Genomic DNA, 13,031 nt, shown 5'->3' with positions numbered 1-13,031 from the left:
GTGTGGAGTGGTTGAAAAACGAGTTTTAATGACTCCAACCTAAGTGTATGTAAACTTCTGACTTCAACTGTATATACACACAGTACAAAGCTTTTTAAAAGTGACCGGGATTGCACAATAAAGTTGTGGACTTATTTCCATTGCGGTCCCTATTATTTACACAAATACATATACAATTACATAGATACAGATATTACATAGATACAGACACTACAGAGATGCAGGCATTACATAGATGCAGGCATTACAGAGATACAGGCATTACAGAGATACAGGCATTACAGAGATACAGACATTAGAGATACAGACAAAAAAAGGTTATACTGTTCACACATTAGCCAGCTTTTGACATGCTTTTTAAAAGTGGTTGGTATGGCTTTGAGTTGCTGTGGTAGTTTGCTCCACTCAACAGCACCGGTGTATAAAAATGTGTTCTTACCAAATAAACTCTTAAATTTAAAACAGTGAATATTAGAGTCTCTGACTCTGGTATTATGCTGGTGGACATCCCTAACAAAAAAGGTACCTAGGGGCTGAGTCCGTGATAATTATGTGGACCAGACCCAGCTGAATTAATACTACTATTTTTTTACCACAGATAGCCATCCTAGCTGCTTAAAATGCTCGCCTCCAGATGAGTATGAGCGGGTAGTTTAAGTACAATTCTTACAAGCTTGTTTTGGCTGGTCTGTATCTTATTCTTTAGATGTTTGGGGCTGCTGGTGAATCATGATGTATAGGCATAATCAAAGTGACACTGGACTAGCGCACTTGCCAGAGTCTTTAAGGTGTCAATAGCTAGGTTTCCATCCAATTAGCGACAGATTTTCATGCAAGTATTCAAAAATCTGCATAAAAACAATATGCACATTTTCCATCAGAGTTGTGTTTCCATCAAATTCACTTGTTGCAGATAAAAGTCTGTGCGTAAATAGGTAGTGCACATAAAAATAACTTTTAAGGTTAAATTCCCATGTACTGAATAAAAAATACAAGTTAAATGGGTTTCCATGGCATTTTCAACTCTAGGCCTACTGAAGGTTTTGTCACAAATAGTTTTACGTAGGTATAGCAGAATGCCTACTCAGCTCACAGATACAGTGCATGTATAGTCTGCACGATCATCATCATGTCACCAGAAATAAGACCCTCAGTATTTATTGAAAGGGGAGCTTTTTGAGCTGCGTGTCTCATGTCTTCACTGTTCTTTCATGCGCAATGATGCACCTGGCCTCTCCGCTGCCTATCAGCAATTCCTATTTGTTGTTGTGGATTGATATTGAAAATTGATTAAATGCTTTTATGTGGGGTATGATTGCTAGTTAGCCTATTGCTATCACTATGAATGGTGGATAGAAGGTAGGATAGACAGACTGGTAGACTATATATACCTGTGGTATAGTAAAAGTTAGCGTGCGGAAAAGCATAGTGCATAAAGGAAGTACCAAAACACTTTGATATAGGGGAGGCGCATGCAAGCAGATGAGGACATTTGGCTAGGATGGAAGAAATTATATAGTAAAACCTTCAAAAGAGCAAATGTAAACCATGGGAAAAAACGCATTAGCCTCCCCTCTGCCTAATAAAAAAAACACACAACCCTCCCCAAAGCAAAAAAAAAGTTTGACAATTTAAGATGTTCTATTTAGGGTCATCCATAGTAGTACAGCACCCCTGGAGCAAATTAGGGTTAAGTGCCGTGCTCAAGGACCCATCGACAGATTTTCGCAGGTCAGCTATTCGAACCAGCAACCTTTCAGTTACTGGCCCAACACTCTAACCACTAGGCTACCTGCCGCCCTCCCCTATTTTGGACCACCCCAGTAAATTTAGAACTGTCCCTAACTGTTTTGACTGAGTGGACATCAGGTTGACAGATTTGAAAGCTAGCTGTGATTTGCAGCAGTGTTTTCCATTAGTGCCGGCCATCGGCTAATCAGCTGGGTATACAGACTCAAGGCATTAGAATGTACCAGAGACCACTAAAATAGAGCTCCTTCTGCAAAACATTTCGAACCCTGGGTGGCAAGCCCCCCGGCCCGGGGGCGCCTGGCTGGCTACTTTTTCTATTTGGCTGGCTACTCTATGTACTTGTGGAAAACACAGTTTTCTTTAATGCCTCGAATACCTATTACATAGATAAGATATTGGATGGAATTACCAAGCTCTTATTATCTTCACATCTCAACCTAATTGAATGGCAATTATTGCAGTTATTGCATTTACTTGGAGTTACTAGACTATCAACTTGATAATGTCAACACTATAAATAACACACTCTACAACACTTATTTTATCTCTATTAATGTCAAATAAAGGCCCTACATGCACTTAAAGTATCAGATCACAATCAACAGCCTTTCAGTAGCCTAATAAATTAACTTTTATCATGATAATTTATGGTGCAGCCATAATAATATCAATCATTTAAAGTATTATCCAACTGAAGTGAGGAGTGGGATTAATCATAGATAGAAACCTAATCGTCCTCCGAAGCTATTTTTACCTTTGTAAGACAGCACTCTTCCAAACCACAGGGAAGTGGCTACAGCGACTACAGCCAATGGGTTTTTAATTCTACAATAAGGACAGGAGGTCAATGTTCCCGTGGCACATATGGATATTTAATTATTTGAACTGGGACTCTACCTTCGGAATGACGATAGCGCTACCATTCTACAAAATGCTGGATTAAAAACAACCCAGTTTGGGTTATTTGGTAACCCAGCGCTGGGTAAATATTGGACAGAACACACACTGGGTTATTTTGACCCAGCAGCTAGGTCTTTTCAGGAGGCATGGCCTTTTAGGGGCGTGGCTTTCAGTTATTTTTGGACACCCGTGAGAGCAAATATAATTCCTGTTCATCGTGTTAAATTTGTACACGGAAAATTAAAAAAATTCTTGAATATTTTTGTTCATTACATATTCAAATATACATTTCCCAACATTATTATTTACATATCACAACATTGAGATACAATATTAGGATATGTATTATTTATCCCAACATTGGGATATGCATAGGCTCTTTAGAAAGTCAAACACTTGTAAGCCTCATTTAAACCACAAAGGTGTCAGTGTTCAACCTTAACATGTTAATCTGTTCTGTTGTATTGTTATCACGTTTACTCTCACGGGTGGCCAGTCTTCTGATCTGACCTGCTGGGTCATATCTCAATATCTCAATAAGCCCAGCACCCAGCATCAATAACCCATCCGTTTTTAAAGAAAACAACCCAACTAAGTGTCCCAATGCCTGCAACCCAGCAGTTGGGTCATCCAAACAACCCAGCATTTTTTTTTGAGTGTAGTGTTCTATTCTATTTCTATGGGAATGACTATCATTGGATAGCATGGTCTCGTGGTTTTCACAATTATGACAACAGACACAAAGTGACTTTATATGAAAAGATAGGGGTAATTAGATATTTGGGGAACATATGTTTGGTCTAGCAGGCTGTCTCTGAACACACACTGTATTTGAGGATGTAAAACAATTCAGACCGCTAATACATATTTGTATTCAGATGACATGCTGCTGTATCAAAACGGTATGCACATGGTCCCTTTAAGGCTTACAAGCATCTGTCTCATACATTGCTGCTTGTAAGTGGCTCTGATTAGATGTGCATATCAGAGCGAGGTTGTTGTCCCTCTGAACTGAAGAAAGTGTTGCATAATCAGATGAGCACTCTGTGCATCTGATACTGAGTGGGGAGAGTGTTCCATCCCACCCAAACTGATTATCTCTGTCTGTCAAGACATAATCCTATCTTCATGTTTTTACTTTCTCTATATTTAAGTTGATTGATTGAATTAAATTACAGCACAGTATGTTAATACCTCTCTCTCTCTCTCTCTCTCTCTCTCTCCCCCCAATCTATCCCTCTCTCCATCTCTACAGCTCTAGTGGTGAGGTTTCTGACCAGACGTTTCATCTGGGAGTATGACCCAACGCTTGGTAAGACACCCTACTTCCTCCTCCTGCTCTCCTCCATCTGTCCTAGGCAGCATTGAAAACAACCTGCACAACACTAGTCTTCGTGTGATTTTCGTGCAGCACGTAAACCACTCTCCCTATGATTTTGGGTATCAAAGGCTTTATCGGACCTCAAAGGCCTTCTATCTCTGCGAGTTATCATATCAAGATATCAACCAAAATAATAATAATCACTCCCCATGGGGTAGTATATTTCATCCATAGCTCCTCCACACATCATACCGATTCATTTCCTGACAAAATGCCTTCTAGGTTAGGCCTGACCTGGGTTTTTTTTAAGCAAAACTACATCACAAGCCTGGTCGGTGATTTAACATGCTATGAATGCTATGTGATTATGAGACAGGGAGAGAGGCGATGCCTTAAGTTTAAGGTTTAAGGGCGAAGCATCATTCAGTCACGCCAGTTGTCGGTTTTACATTTTTCCAGAGAAATGTGTTTGACTATGGCTAAGTCAAGGTGTGCCCATTGCAGTGTGTAGAATAGCACTTACAATCTAAGGGAATTCACTCACTGCAGGAAGGCTACAGAAGATTTACAATCTAGGTCTGTAGACAGTAGCATTTGATAGTAGCCACAGGCTAATCAGGTTCATATTTAGGCTAGGTGACCACAGTGACCATGTAAGGGGAGGTTTGTGTAGTAGGCCTACATCCTGTCATTGGATAGGAAAAGCCTATTGTGGCATGTTTTGCTTGAAGCTAGAACAATATTGGGGTTGTTTTGTTCATGGTTCGATGGCATGCTACGTACCTCATTAGAAGTTGAATAACACCATGGTACAGACCCAACTGTTGGCATGGGGAGCAGTAACATGATATAGGCATTAAGCCTCATTGCATGTAGACATTTCAATGTTAGGAAATTGGATCTTGCAGATATGTATATTTTTTTTGTCCTGACATCATATGTGAGAGAGAGAGAGAGAGAGAGAGAGAGAGAGAGAGAGAGGAGAGAGAGAGAGAGAGAGAGAGAGAGAGAGAGAGAGAGAGAGAGAGAGAGAGAGAGAGAGAGAGAGAGAGAGAGAGAGAGAGAGAGAGAGAGAGAGAGAGAGAGAGAGAGAGAGAGAGAGAGAGAGAGAGAGAGAGAGATGGACATTGAGGAGAATATTGAATTACAACGCCGGACAATAAGTTTCAAAACAGCCTCTGGAAGCAATTTATTCATGTTTTTGCGAACAGTACCCAGTGTGTATACTGTAGGTTACACATATCCTTCGGTGCTTTATTTGAGTCCAGAAAAGTAATATGATTTTAATAACGTGCCTTGTAGTCTACTAAATTGGTCATTTCATCATATGATGATATAACCCCTAAAATGGAGCTCTCTGATTACATCAACCCCAGGCTGTCAATCTCAAAATGCCTGTAATTAAATGAACAGCAATCTGTTTCGATTGACATTCAAGAAGCACTTAGTTTGCGTAGGTGCACAGTCTGCACACACAAATGAATTTGATGAAGGTATGATAATAAAAGGAAATCTGGAGGAAAATGCTACCACATCTTTCTCTTGACTTCTAAGAGACGCCATCTGCTAATTTGTTTTATCAGATTCTTGGGGGGGAATTAGACAGCCGTGCAAAATGAAGCTGTTTTACAACAGAGCGCTTACCATTTCATTATCATATTGTTACATAATTCAACTGTAGGAATATGATGATTGCTGTTTAAACCTTGTTTTCTTTTTTGATGTTCCCTCAATTCTGATCTGTATTATCAGAGGTTAGGAGTTAGGATTTAACCTGTGCAAGGGGGATAAATTAAATATGATTACAAAAGAATGCTACAGTGACTAACATCAGGAAAAGCATTTTTTGGATGGAGTTTACACAATTCAATATATAAATACATAAACATACAGTATAAGCATACCCCTTTCCCATAGTCATAGAATATATGTCAGTGAATGCATTTTCCTGGCTTTGGACCGGAGCATTGTCATGCTTGTTGACATGACACCAATATTTTGACAATGGCGGCACACCCTTCTCATTGCGGCAGTCTTGTCAGGAGACTTTCCCCCCCCCCAGAATTAAAAAACAGAGTAATGCATTTCTATGTTTTTTCATATTTGGTGGTTCTCTGTTATTGTTAAATTGTAAGCTATTTATTTATCCGACTCCACCCTGCCCAGCTAACACACGCAACCGCTAATATTATCTCCTCTCTACTGTAGAAAAGGAATAAGATAATTCCATTCATTGTCACTCAATGGGAAGCATGTGAGCAGTGTAATTATGTAAGTTTGCATTTCATTAATATAAAAGGTTACCTTTATGTTCATGCATATGCCGAAAGTAGCTGTGAACAACAATTTATACCCTCTCTGATCTAATCTTATTTACCTCATGGAATTAACTCTTACCAAGTCACTCCTCAATACAAGGGGCAGAGGAATCTACTACTATAACTACTACCTACTAGAAATCTACTATTAATCAATTTATTGAGGTCATATGACATTGCACAATAAGGGTAATAAATAGCACAGGTAGAAACAAATAGGAAAGCAGCTGCTTGGCTGAATCATATCATGGATGTTTGGCAATCCAGTGAGTTAAAAACATTTCTAACAAGCGTAGTAGTTAACAAGTACAAACAGCTTGAGATGGGGGGCTGATAAAAGCTGCAATTGACAGATCTGTTGTTGTTTCCAGTTAATATTCTGGTATGAGACTTTCTCTTTCCGCATTCTAAAATAACACCAACAGCAGCTAGAGGCTCTAGGCTCTTGCTAGGAAATGAGTTATTTGCTGCCAGGAAAATGACTGGGGTTTTGGCCCTCCTTAAGATCTTCAGATATGTAGGTTGGACCATTAAATCATCCCTAAGCCCTCCTGTCCATGCTGTCAATACCCAAACACACAGAGTAGGTGTGTGTGGTGGAGGGGTGCACTTGCATGTGTGTGAATGTGTGGAAGCTGAAATGGGATGTCCCGTGAGACTCAGTGTGAGACCCTGGCTTCGCCCCTCAGAAAGGTGCTACCTTCCATCTATATAGGGCAGTAAATCAACACCCTAGCAGTCGCTCACGGCGCTCTGTGACATCTTGCAGGCACGCACGCAGCGTTTTATGTCCCAGATTGCACCTGGGTAAAAATGACACGCGCAGCTAGCTAACACCCCAGCAGCGCGTTCTGGTGTTGCTGACGGTTAAAGTCCAGACACCCGCCGTCTCGAATAGTAGCCACCCACCGTGCTTGAAAAAGCATGTTTTGAACAGACACTGAGTCACAATCTGAAACGGAGCCTAAAATGAGATTTACAAACACAATAGGCTTGCTAAATAATGCCATGTTCTCCAGTCGAGACAGCAGTGAAATCCCTCTTTACAGGGAGATCTGAAGTTTTGGTGAGTTTACACAGATGGGTTTTTTACAAGGGGCAATTCAGGTAAATGACTCCTCACCAGGGGAAAACAAAGAGGGTCATAGCCAGCATTCACACCTGTGTCCTTCAGCCAGGTGTGTAAGACCTGACCACCTCTCATCCTATTGGTCAAGCTGCCCTGAGGCAAGCCAGAGGTAATTCAACTTAATGAGGTTCATTGACTGCCTAAACAACCAGGTGGGCTCAACGGTGCATGATAGACATAAACATATTAGCATCTTCTAACTTTGTTTTCATTTAGTATTTTTGTTCTTTCCAGAATCAACATATCGGCATCAAGCAACCATAGACGATGAGGTTGTGACCATGGAGATCCTTGACACAGCCGGACAGGTAGGAGCTTCGGCAACTTTGCACAGAAAACATAGACGTTTGCGTAGAGAAATATTTGTACTGTGTCTGGTAATAGAATAAGAATAATTCATAGTCAGTTGAAAATCCCAATTCAACCCTACTGTATAAAGACGACTTATCAGGGCATATTTGCAGTAGCAGTCCTCGCTAGACCAAATCCTCGCTAGCGTTGCTCTGTGTTGTTCTAATCAGCCTTGGGTAAACATATTATACTAGCCATCTGGGAGAGAACCCAGCAGCATAGGCCTTCCATCCCAAGATAAATGTGCTGCTGCTGCTAGTACGTACAGTGAGGGAAAAAATTATTTGATCCCCTGCTGATTTTGTACAAAGAAATGATCAGTCTATAATTTTAATGGTAGGTTTACTTGAACAGTGAGAGACAGAATAACAACAACAAAAAATCCAGAAAACCCATGTCAAAAATGTTATAAATTGATTTGCATTTTAATGAGGGAAATAAGTATTTGACCCCCTCTCAATCAGAAAGATTTCTGGCTCCCAGGTGTCTTTTATACAGGTAACGAGCTGAGATTAGGAGCACACTCTTAAAGGGAGTGCTCCTAATCTCAGTTTGTTACATTTACATTTACATTTTAGTCATTTAGCAGACGCTCTTATCCAGAGCGACTTACAGTTAGCGCACACATTATTTTATCGAACCCACAACCCTGGCGTTGCAAACGCCATGCTCTACCAACTGAGCTACATCCCCTGCCAGCCATTCCCTCCCCTACCCTGGATGACGCTGGGCCAATTGTGCGTCGCCCCATGGGTCTCCCGGTCGCGGCCGGCTACGACAGAGCCTGGATTCGAACCAGGATCTCTAGTGGCACAGCTAGCACTGCGATGCCTTAGACCACTGCGCCACTCGGGACCTGTATAAAAGACACCTGTCCACAGAAGCAATCAATCAATCAGATTCCAAACTCTCCACCATGGCCAAGACCAAAGAGCTCTCCAAGGATGTCAGGGACAAGATTGTAGACCTACACAAGGCAGAAATGGGGTACAAGACCATCGCCAAGCAGCTTGGTGAGAAGGTGACAACAGTTGGTGCGATTATTCGCAAATGGAAGAAACACAAAAGTCCTGTCAATCTCCCTCGGCCTGGGGCTCCATGCCATGGAGTTGCAATGATCATGAGAACGGTGAGGAATCAGCCCAGAACTACACGGGAGGATCTTGTCAATGATCTCAAGGCAGCTGGGACCATAGTCACCAAGAAAACAATTAGTAACACACTATGCCGTGAAGGACTGAAATCCTGCAGCGCCCGCAAGGTCCCCCTGCTCAACAAAGCACATATACAGGCCCGTCTGAAGTTTGCCAATGAACATCTGAATGATTCAGAGGAGAACTGGGTGAAAGTGTTGTGGTCAGATGAGACCAAAATGGAGCTCTTTGGCATCAACTCAACTCGTCGTGTTTGGAGGAGGAGGAATGCTGCCTATGACCCCAAGAACACCATCCCCACCGTCAAACATGGAGGTGGAAACATTATGCTTTGGGGGTGTTTTTCTGCTAAGGGTACAGGACAACTTCACCGCATCAAAGGGACGATGGACGGGGCCATGTACCGTTAAATCTTGGGTGAGAACCTCCTTCCCTCAGCCAGGGCATTGAAAATGGGTCGTGGATGGGTATTCCAGCATGACAATGACCCAAAACACACGACCAAGGCAACAAAGGAGTGGCTCAAGAAGAGGCACATTAAGGTCCTGGAGTGGCCTAGCCAGTCTCCAGACCTTAATCCCATAGAAAATCTGTGGAGGGAGCTGAAGGTTCGAGTTGCCAAACATCAGGCTCGAAACCTTAATGACTTGGAGAAGATCTGCAAAGAGGAGTGGGACAAAATCCCTCCTGAGAATGTATGCAAACCTGGTGGCCAACTAGAAGAAACGTCTGACCTCTGTGATTGCCAACAAGGGTTTTGCCACCAAGTACTAAGTCATGTTTTGCAGAGGGGTCAACTACTTATTTCCCTCATTTTAAAATGCAAATCAATTTATACAATTTTTGACATGCGTTTTTCTGGATCTTTTTGTTGTTATTCTGTCTCTCACTGTTCAAATAAACCTACCATTAAAATTATAGACTGATCATGTCTTTGTCAGTGGGCAAATGTACAAAATCAGCAGGGGATCAAATACTTTTTTCCCTCACTGTAGGTGTTCTGCCTGCTGCTAATTTCCCCTGTGACACGTCCAGCCAAGACATCCTTCTCTCATTACATTGTATTCTATTTTGAGAGTGCAGGGAGTGAGAGTTTAGGTGAGGGCATTACCGAGCGTTGCTAGACCTGTCTTTCTGTCAGAGAGCCAGTGTAGAGTTGAGGTTTCTTCGCGCTCTTGAGCTTCAAAGCCGTTAAAAGTGGTAAGAGTACATATCAAGCCTTTGATTCTTGATTCTTCTTGGACCCCGAAGGCATCTTTATACCTCATAAATCAGATAAGTTCAAAAGTCGGTCAGTTATATAGATGTCAAGTATCAATCACTGTGTTCAATGTGAGTTATGCAACAGTTATTGTAACAGTGTTATTATTGCCAATAACAGTTGAGGTCAAGAATATCTCTGGCTCTGGCTCCTGCTTAGTTTAAGACACATTTTTTTCATCACACGACCAGTACGTTTTGTTACGACAGGACTGGCTGTTCCGACTTGATGAAATCAGTAGCAGCTGCTGAAATTTGCACACAGTTCAGAAGGGTAGCCGACTGTTCAAATCTGGGGGATTTAACAAGTGTTATGTTGAGAAAGGACAAATAAAGCATTTGAATCCATTACAAACATGTATAAAAAGCTCTGTTCAGTTCAGATGCCTCAATTCTCCATCACTTGTTCAATGAAGGCCAGCAGAGAACTACTGTTTCTTTGCCATGTGGCCTATTGGTCAACATCAAAGGTCAACAGTATTCTAATTAGCTAGCTAGTTGCCAACAGATTGTCGCTAACAAGATCCTTCCCTCCTGTATCTTTACATCAGGAGGACACGCAGCAGAAGGAGAGCCACATGCGCTGGGGCGACGGCTTCGTCATTGTCTATGACATCACTGACCGGGGCAGCTTCGACGAAGTGGCTCCTTTACGGGGCCTCCTAGAGGAAGTTAAGAAACCCAAGAATGTCCCGTTGGTTCTGGTGGGCAACAAGGCCGACCTGGAACATGCCCGACAGGTGGGCACAGAGGAGGGCGAGCGGCTGGCCGCCGAGATGGCGTGCGCCTTCTACGAGTGCTCGGCCTGCGCCGACGAGGGTGGCATGGTGGCGGAAGCATTCCATGAGCTGTGTCGCGAGTTGAGGCGCCGCAAGGCGGTCCAGGGCAAGGCCAGGCGCCGTAGCTCCACCACCCACGTCAAGCAGGCCATCAACAAGATGCTGACCAAGATCAGCAGCTAGGGGGAGCTGCTGAGCACACTTCACAAAGAGGATAAACTCAAGACCAACTAAAGAACAAAGTGACTGATTTCAAGGGTTTAGATGTGTGGAAATATACCAAACACCCATCCCAGCTGCTAAGGAGCAGGATGATTAAATTATGAATGAACAGCGAACCTCTTCATACTTAGTATCAATGCACAATCAATTAAGATTTGCATTGATACCGAGTGTGCCGAAAATCGCTCTTCATTCAACACTGATTCTAAAGGGGAAAGCTGTTGGCTATTATTACTTTCTCTTTGACCATGCTCCACAACAAAGGGGAACATAAGAATCACATGATGGGAACTACTTTGTCCCTGAGGGAGGTGAAGATGCTTTTGTTTCATAGCCAACTGGGACATTTCTGTAAACTGCCAAGGAAGAGGGTAGAAAGAATCCGTTATTTAGAAGTCCCAATTCTTCCTTCTTGAGCAGCATGGTGAATACGCCAGTTTTGTATCTATAGCTCCACCAACTTTAAACAAAATATACAAAATAATGTCCATCATGAACCCAACCTTTTGTTTATCAGAAATGATGGACAAACGATTTGTAGTTTCCTCTCCCTGTAGATTGTTTGTGGGATAATGTTTTGATATGGTCTAGGCCAGTGTTTCCCAACCCTGGTCCTCCAGTACCCCCAACAGTACACATGTTTATTGTAACCCTGGACAAGCACACCTGATTCAACTAGTCAGCTAATCATCAAGCCCTCAATGAGTTGAATGAGGTATGTTAGTCCAGGGCTACAATGAAAATGTGTACTGTAGTCGAGGACCAGGGTTGGGAAACACTGCTCTAGGCCAACGGATGTATAGTTGTTCTTTGAGGAGCGTTGAAGGATTCATTGAAACATCAACAGAGTTATCATGGTCTTACATCACTATGCTGTCCGTTTGCAGAGCTCTGTTGGCCTTGGGTACTTGTTGACCTTAGACATATCCTCTGAGCTGGGACATGAGTTGTCAAATAAACAATTATTCACCATCTATCCACATGATAATGTCCATCATACTATTTTGACATCAAACAATGTCACCCCCACCCAAACCTCAACCACCATGTCATATCAAGCATAGAAGGACTCCATGTATTTGTCCAGGATAGAGCTATAGAGATCCTATCTCAAATACATTCTCATCTAAAGAACCTAAAACAAGATCAAATAACACAGAGGCTGAGCGGAGGGGCCCAAAGATTTCAGTTTGTAAATCAATGCTAATACTGTTTCATGGTACCGTCCGTCCAGGGAAATAGTTGCCATCTATCATTCCGGTTCACATTCCAGGGACGTTGTTTATGGACGTTAAATGTACCTTTAATTGTAAACTATGTATAATATTGCCTTTATCATTTATCTCAAAGAAGTGTACAGTACATAACCCAGAGGCAGACATGGTGGACATGACTCCTGTATTTTAACAAAATGCTGTTTCTTTGTTCTCCAATGTACCCAACCTGTCTCTGAGTTTTGAGCATGGGATCAAATGGCCAAATTTGCTGTGCAATTGTAATTAAACATTAGAAACATGTATATCCAACACGAGTTTGAAAATGTCTCCTTTCTGATTCATCTGTTACAGTATGTTGTCATGCATAAACAAATGTCTATGTTATTTTTTGACAGTCTAACAAATACACTATTAGGAGCTGCATGACGAATATTATGGTTTATTGTGGTTTAGAGTGGCGGGAAATGTCACATTTGCATAATACTTGTCAATCATCATGAAAGGTGCCCTCCATGAATCGAACCATGGGGGAACCACCCTCGAAGGCTACAAGGCAAAGGGCTATTTCTGTTAATGCTACTTCAAACCCTGCAATTGATTTACACAACATGCCTACTACTTTGAAGAT

General features: G+C 42.0%; 1 protein-coding gene across 1 annotated transcript in view; it reads left to right on the top strand.

The window, feature by feature from the left end:
* Positions 1-12,697, top strand: part of LOC121542522 (ras-related and estrogen-regulated growth inhibitor) — a 52,427-nt gene extending 39,730 nt beyond the window's left edge. The window contains exons 3-5 of the mRNA XM_041851917.2: positions 3,908-3,964; positions 7,655-7,728; positions 10,737-12,697. Coding sequence (XP_041707851.1) covers positions 3,908-3,964; positions 7,655-7,728; positions 10,737-11,147 — 542 coding nt within the window. The 3' untranslated portion in view covers positions 11,148-12,697. The remainder of the gene's footprint in view (positions 1-3,907; positions 3,965-7,654; positions 7,729-10,736) is intronic.
* The last annotated feature ends 334 nt before the right edge of the window (positions 12,698-13,031 follow it).

The sequence above is a fragment of the Coregonus clupeaformis genome, chromosome 28 (assembly GCF_020615455.1).
Source record: "Coregonus clupeaformis isolate EN_2021a chromosome 28, ASM2061545v1, whole genome shotgun sequence".
Classification (NCBI taxonomy): domain Eukaryota; kingdom Metazoa; phylum Chordata; class Actinopteri; order Salmoniformes; family Salmonidae; genus Coregonus; species Coregonus clupeaformis.
Note: the sequence above shows the minus strand (reverse complement) of the source record. Positions and strands in the feature narration are given on the sequence as shown.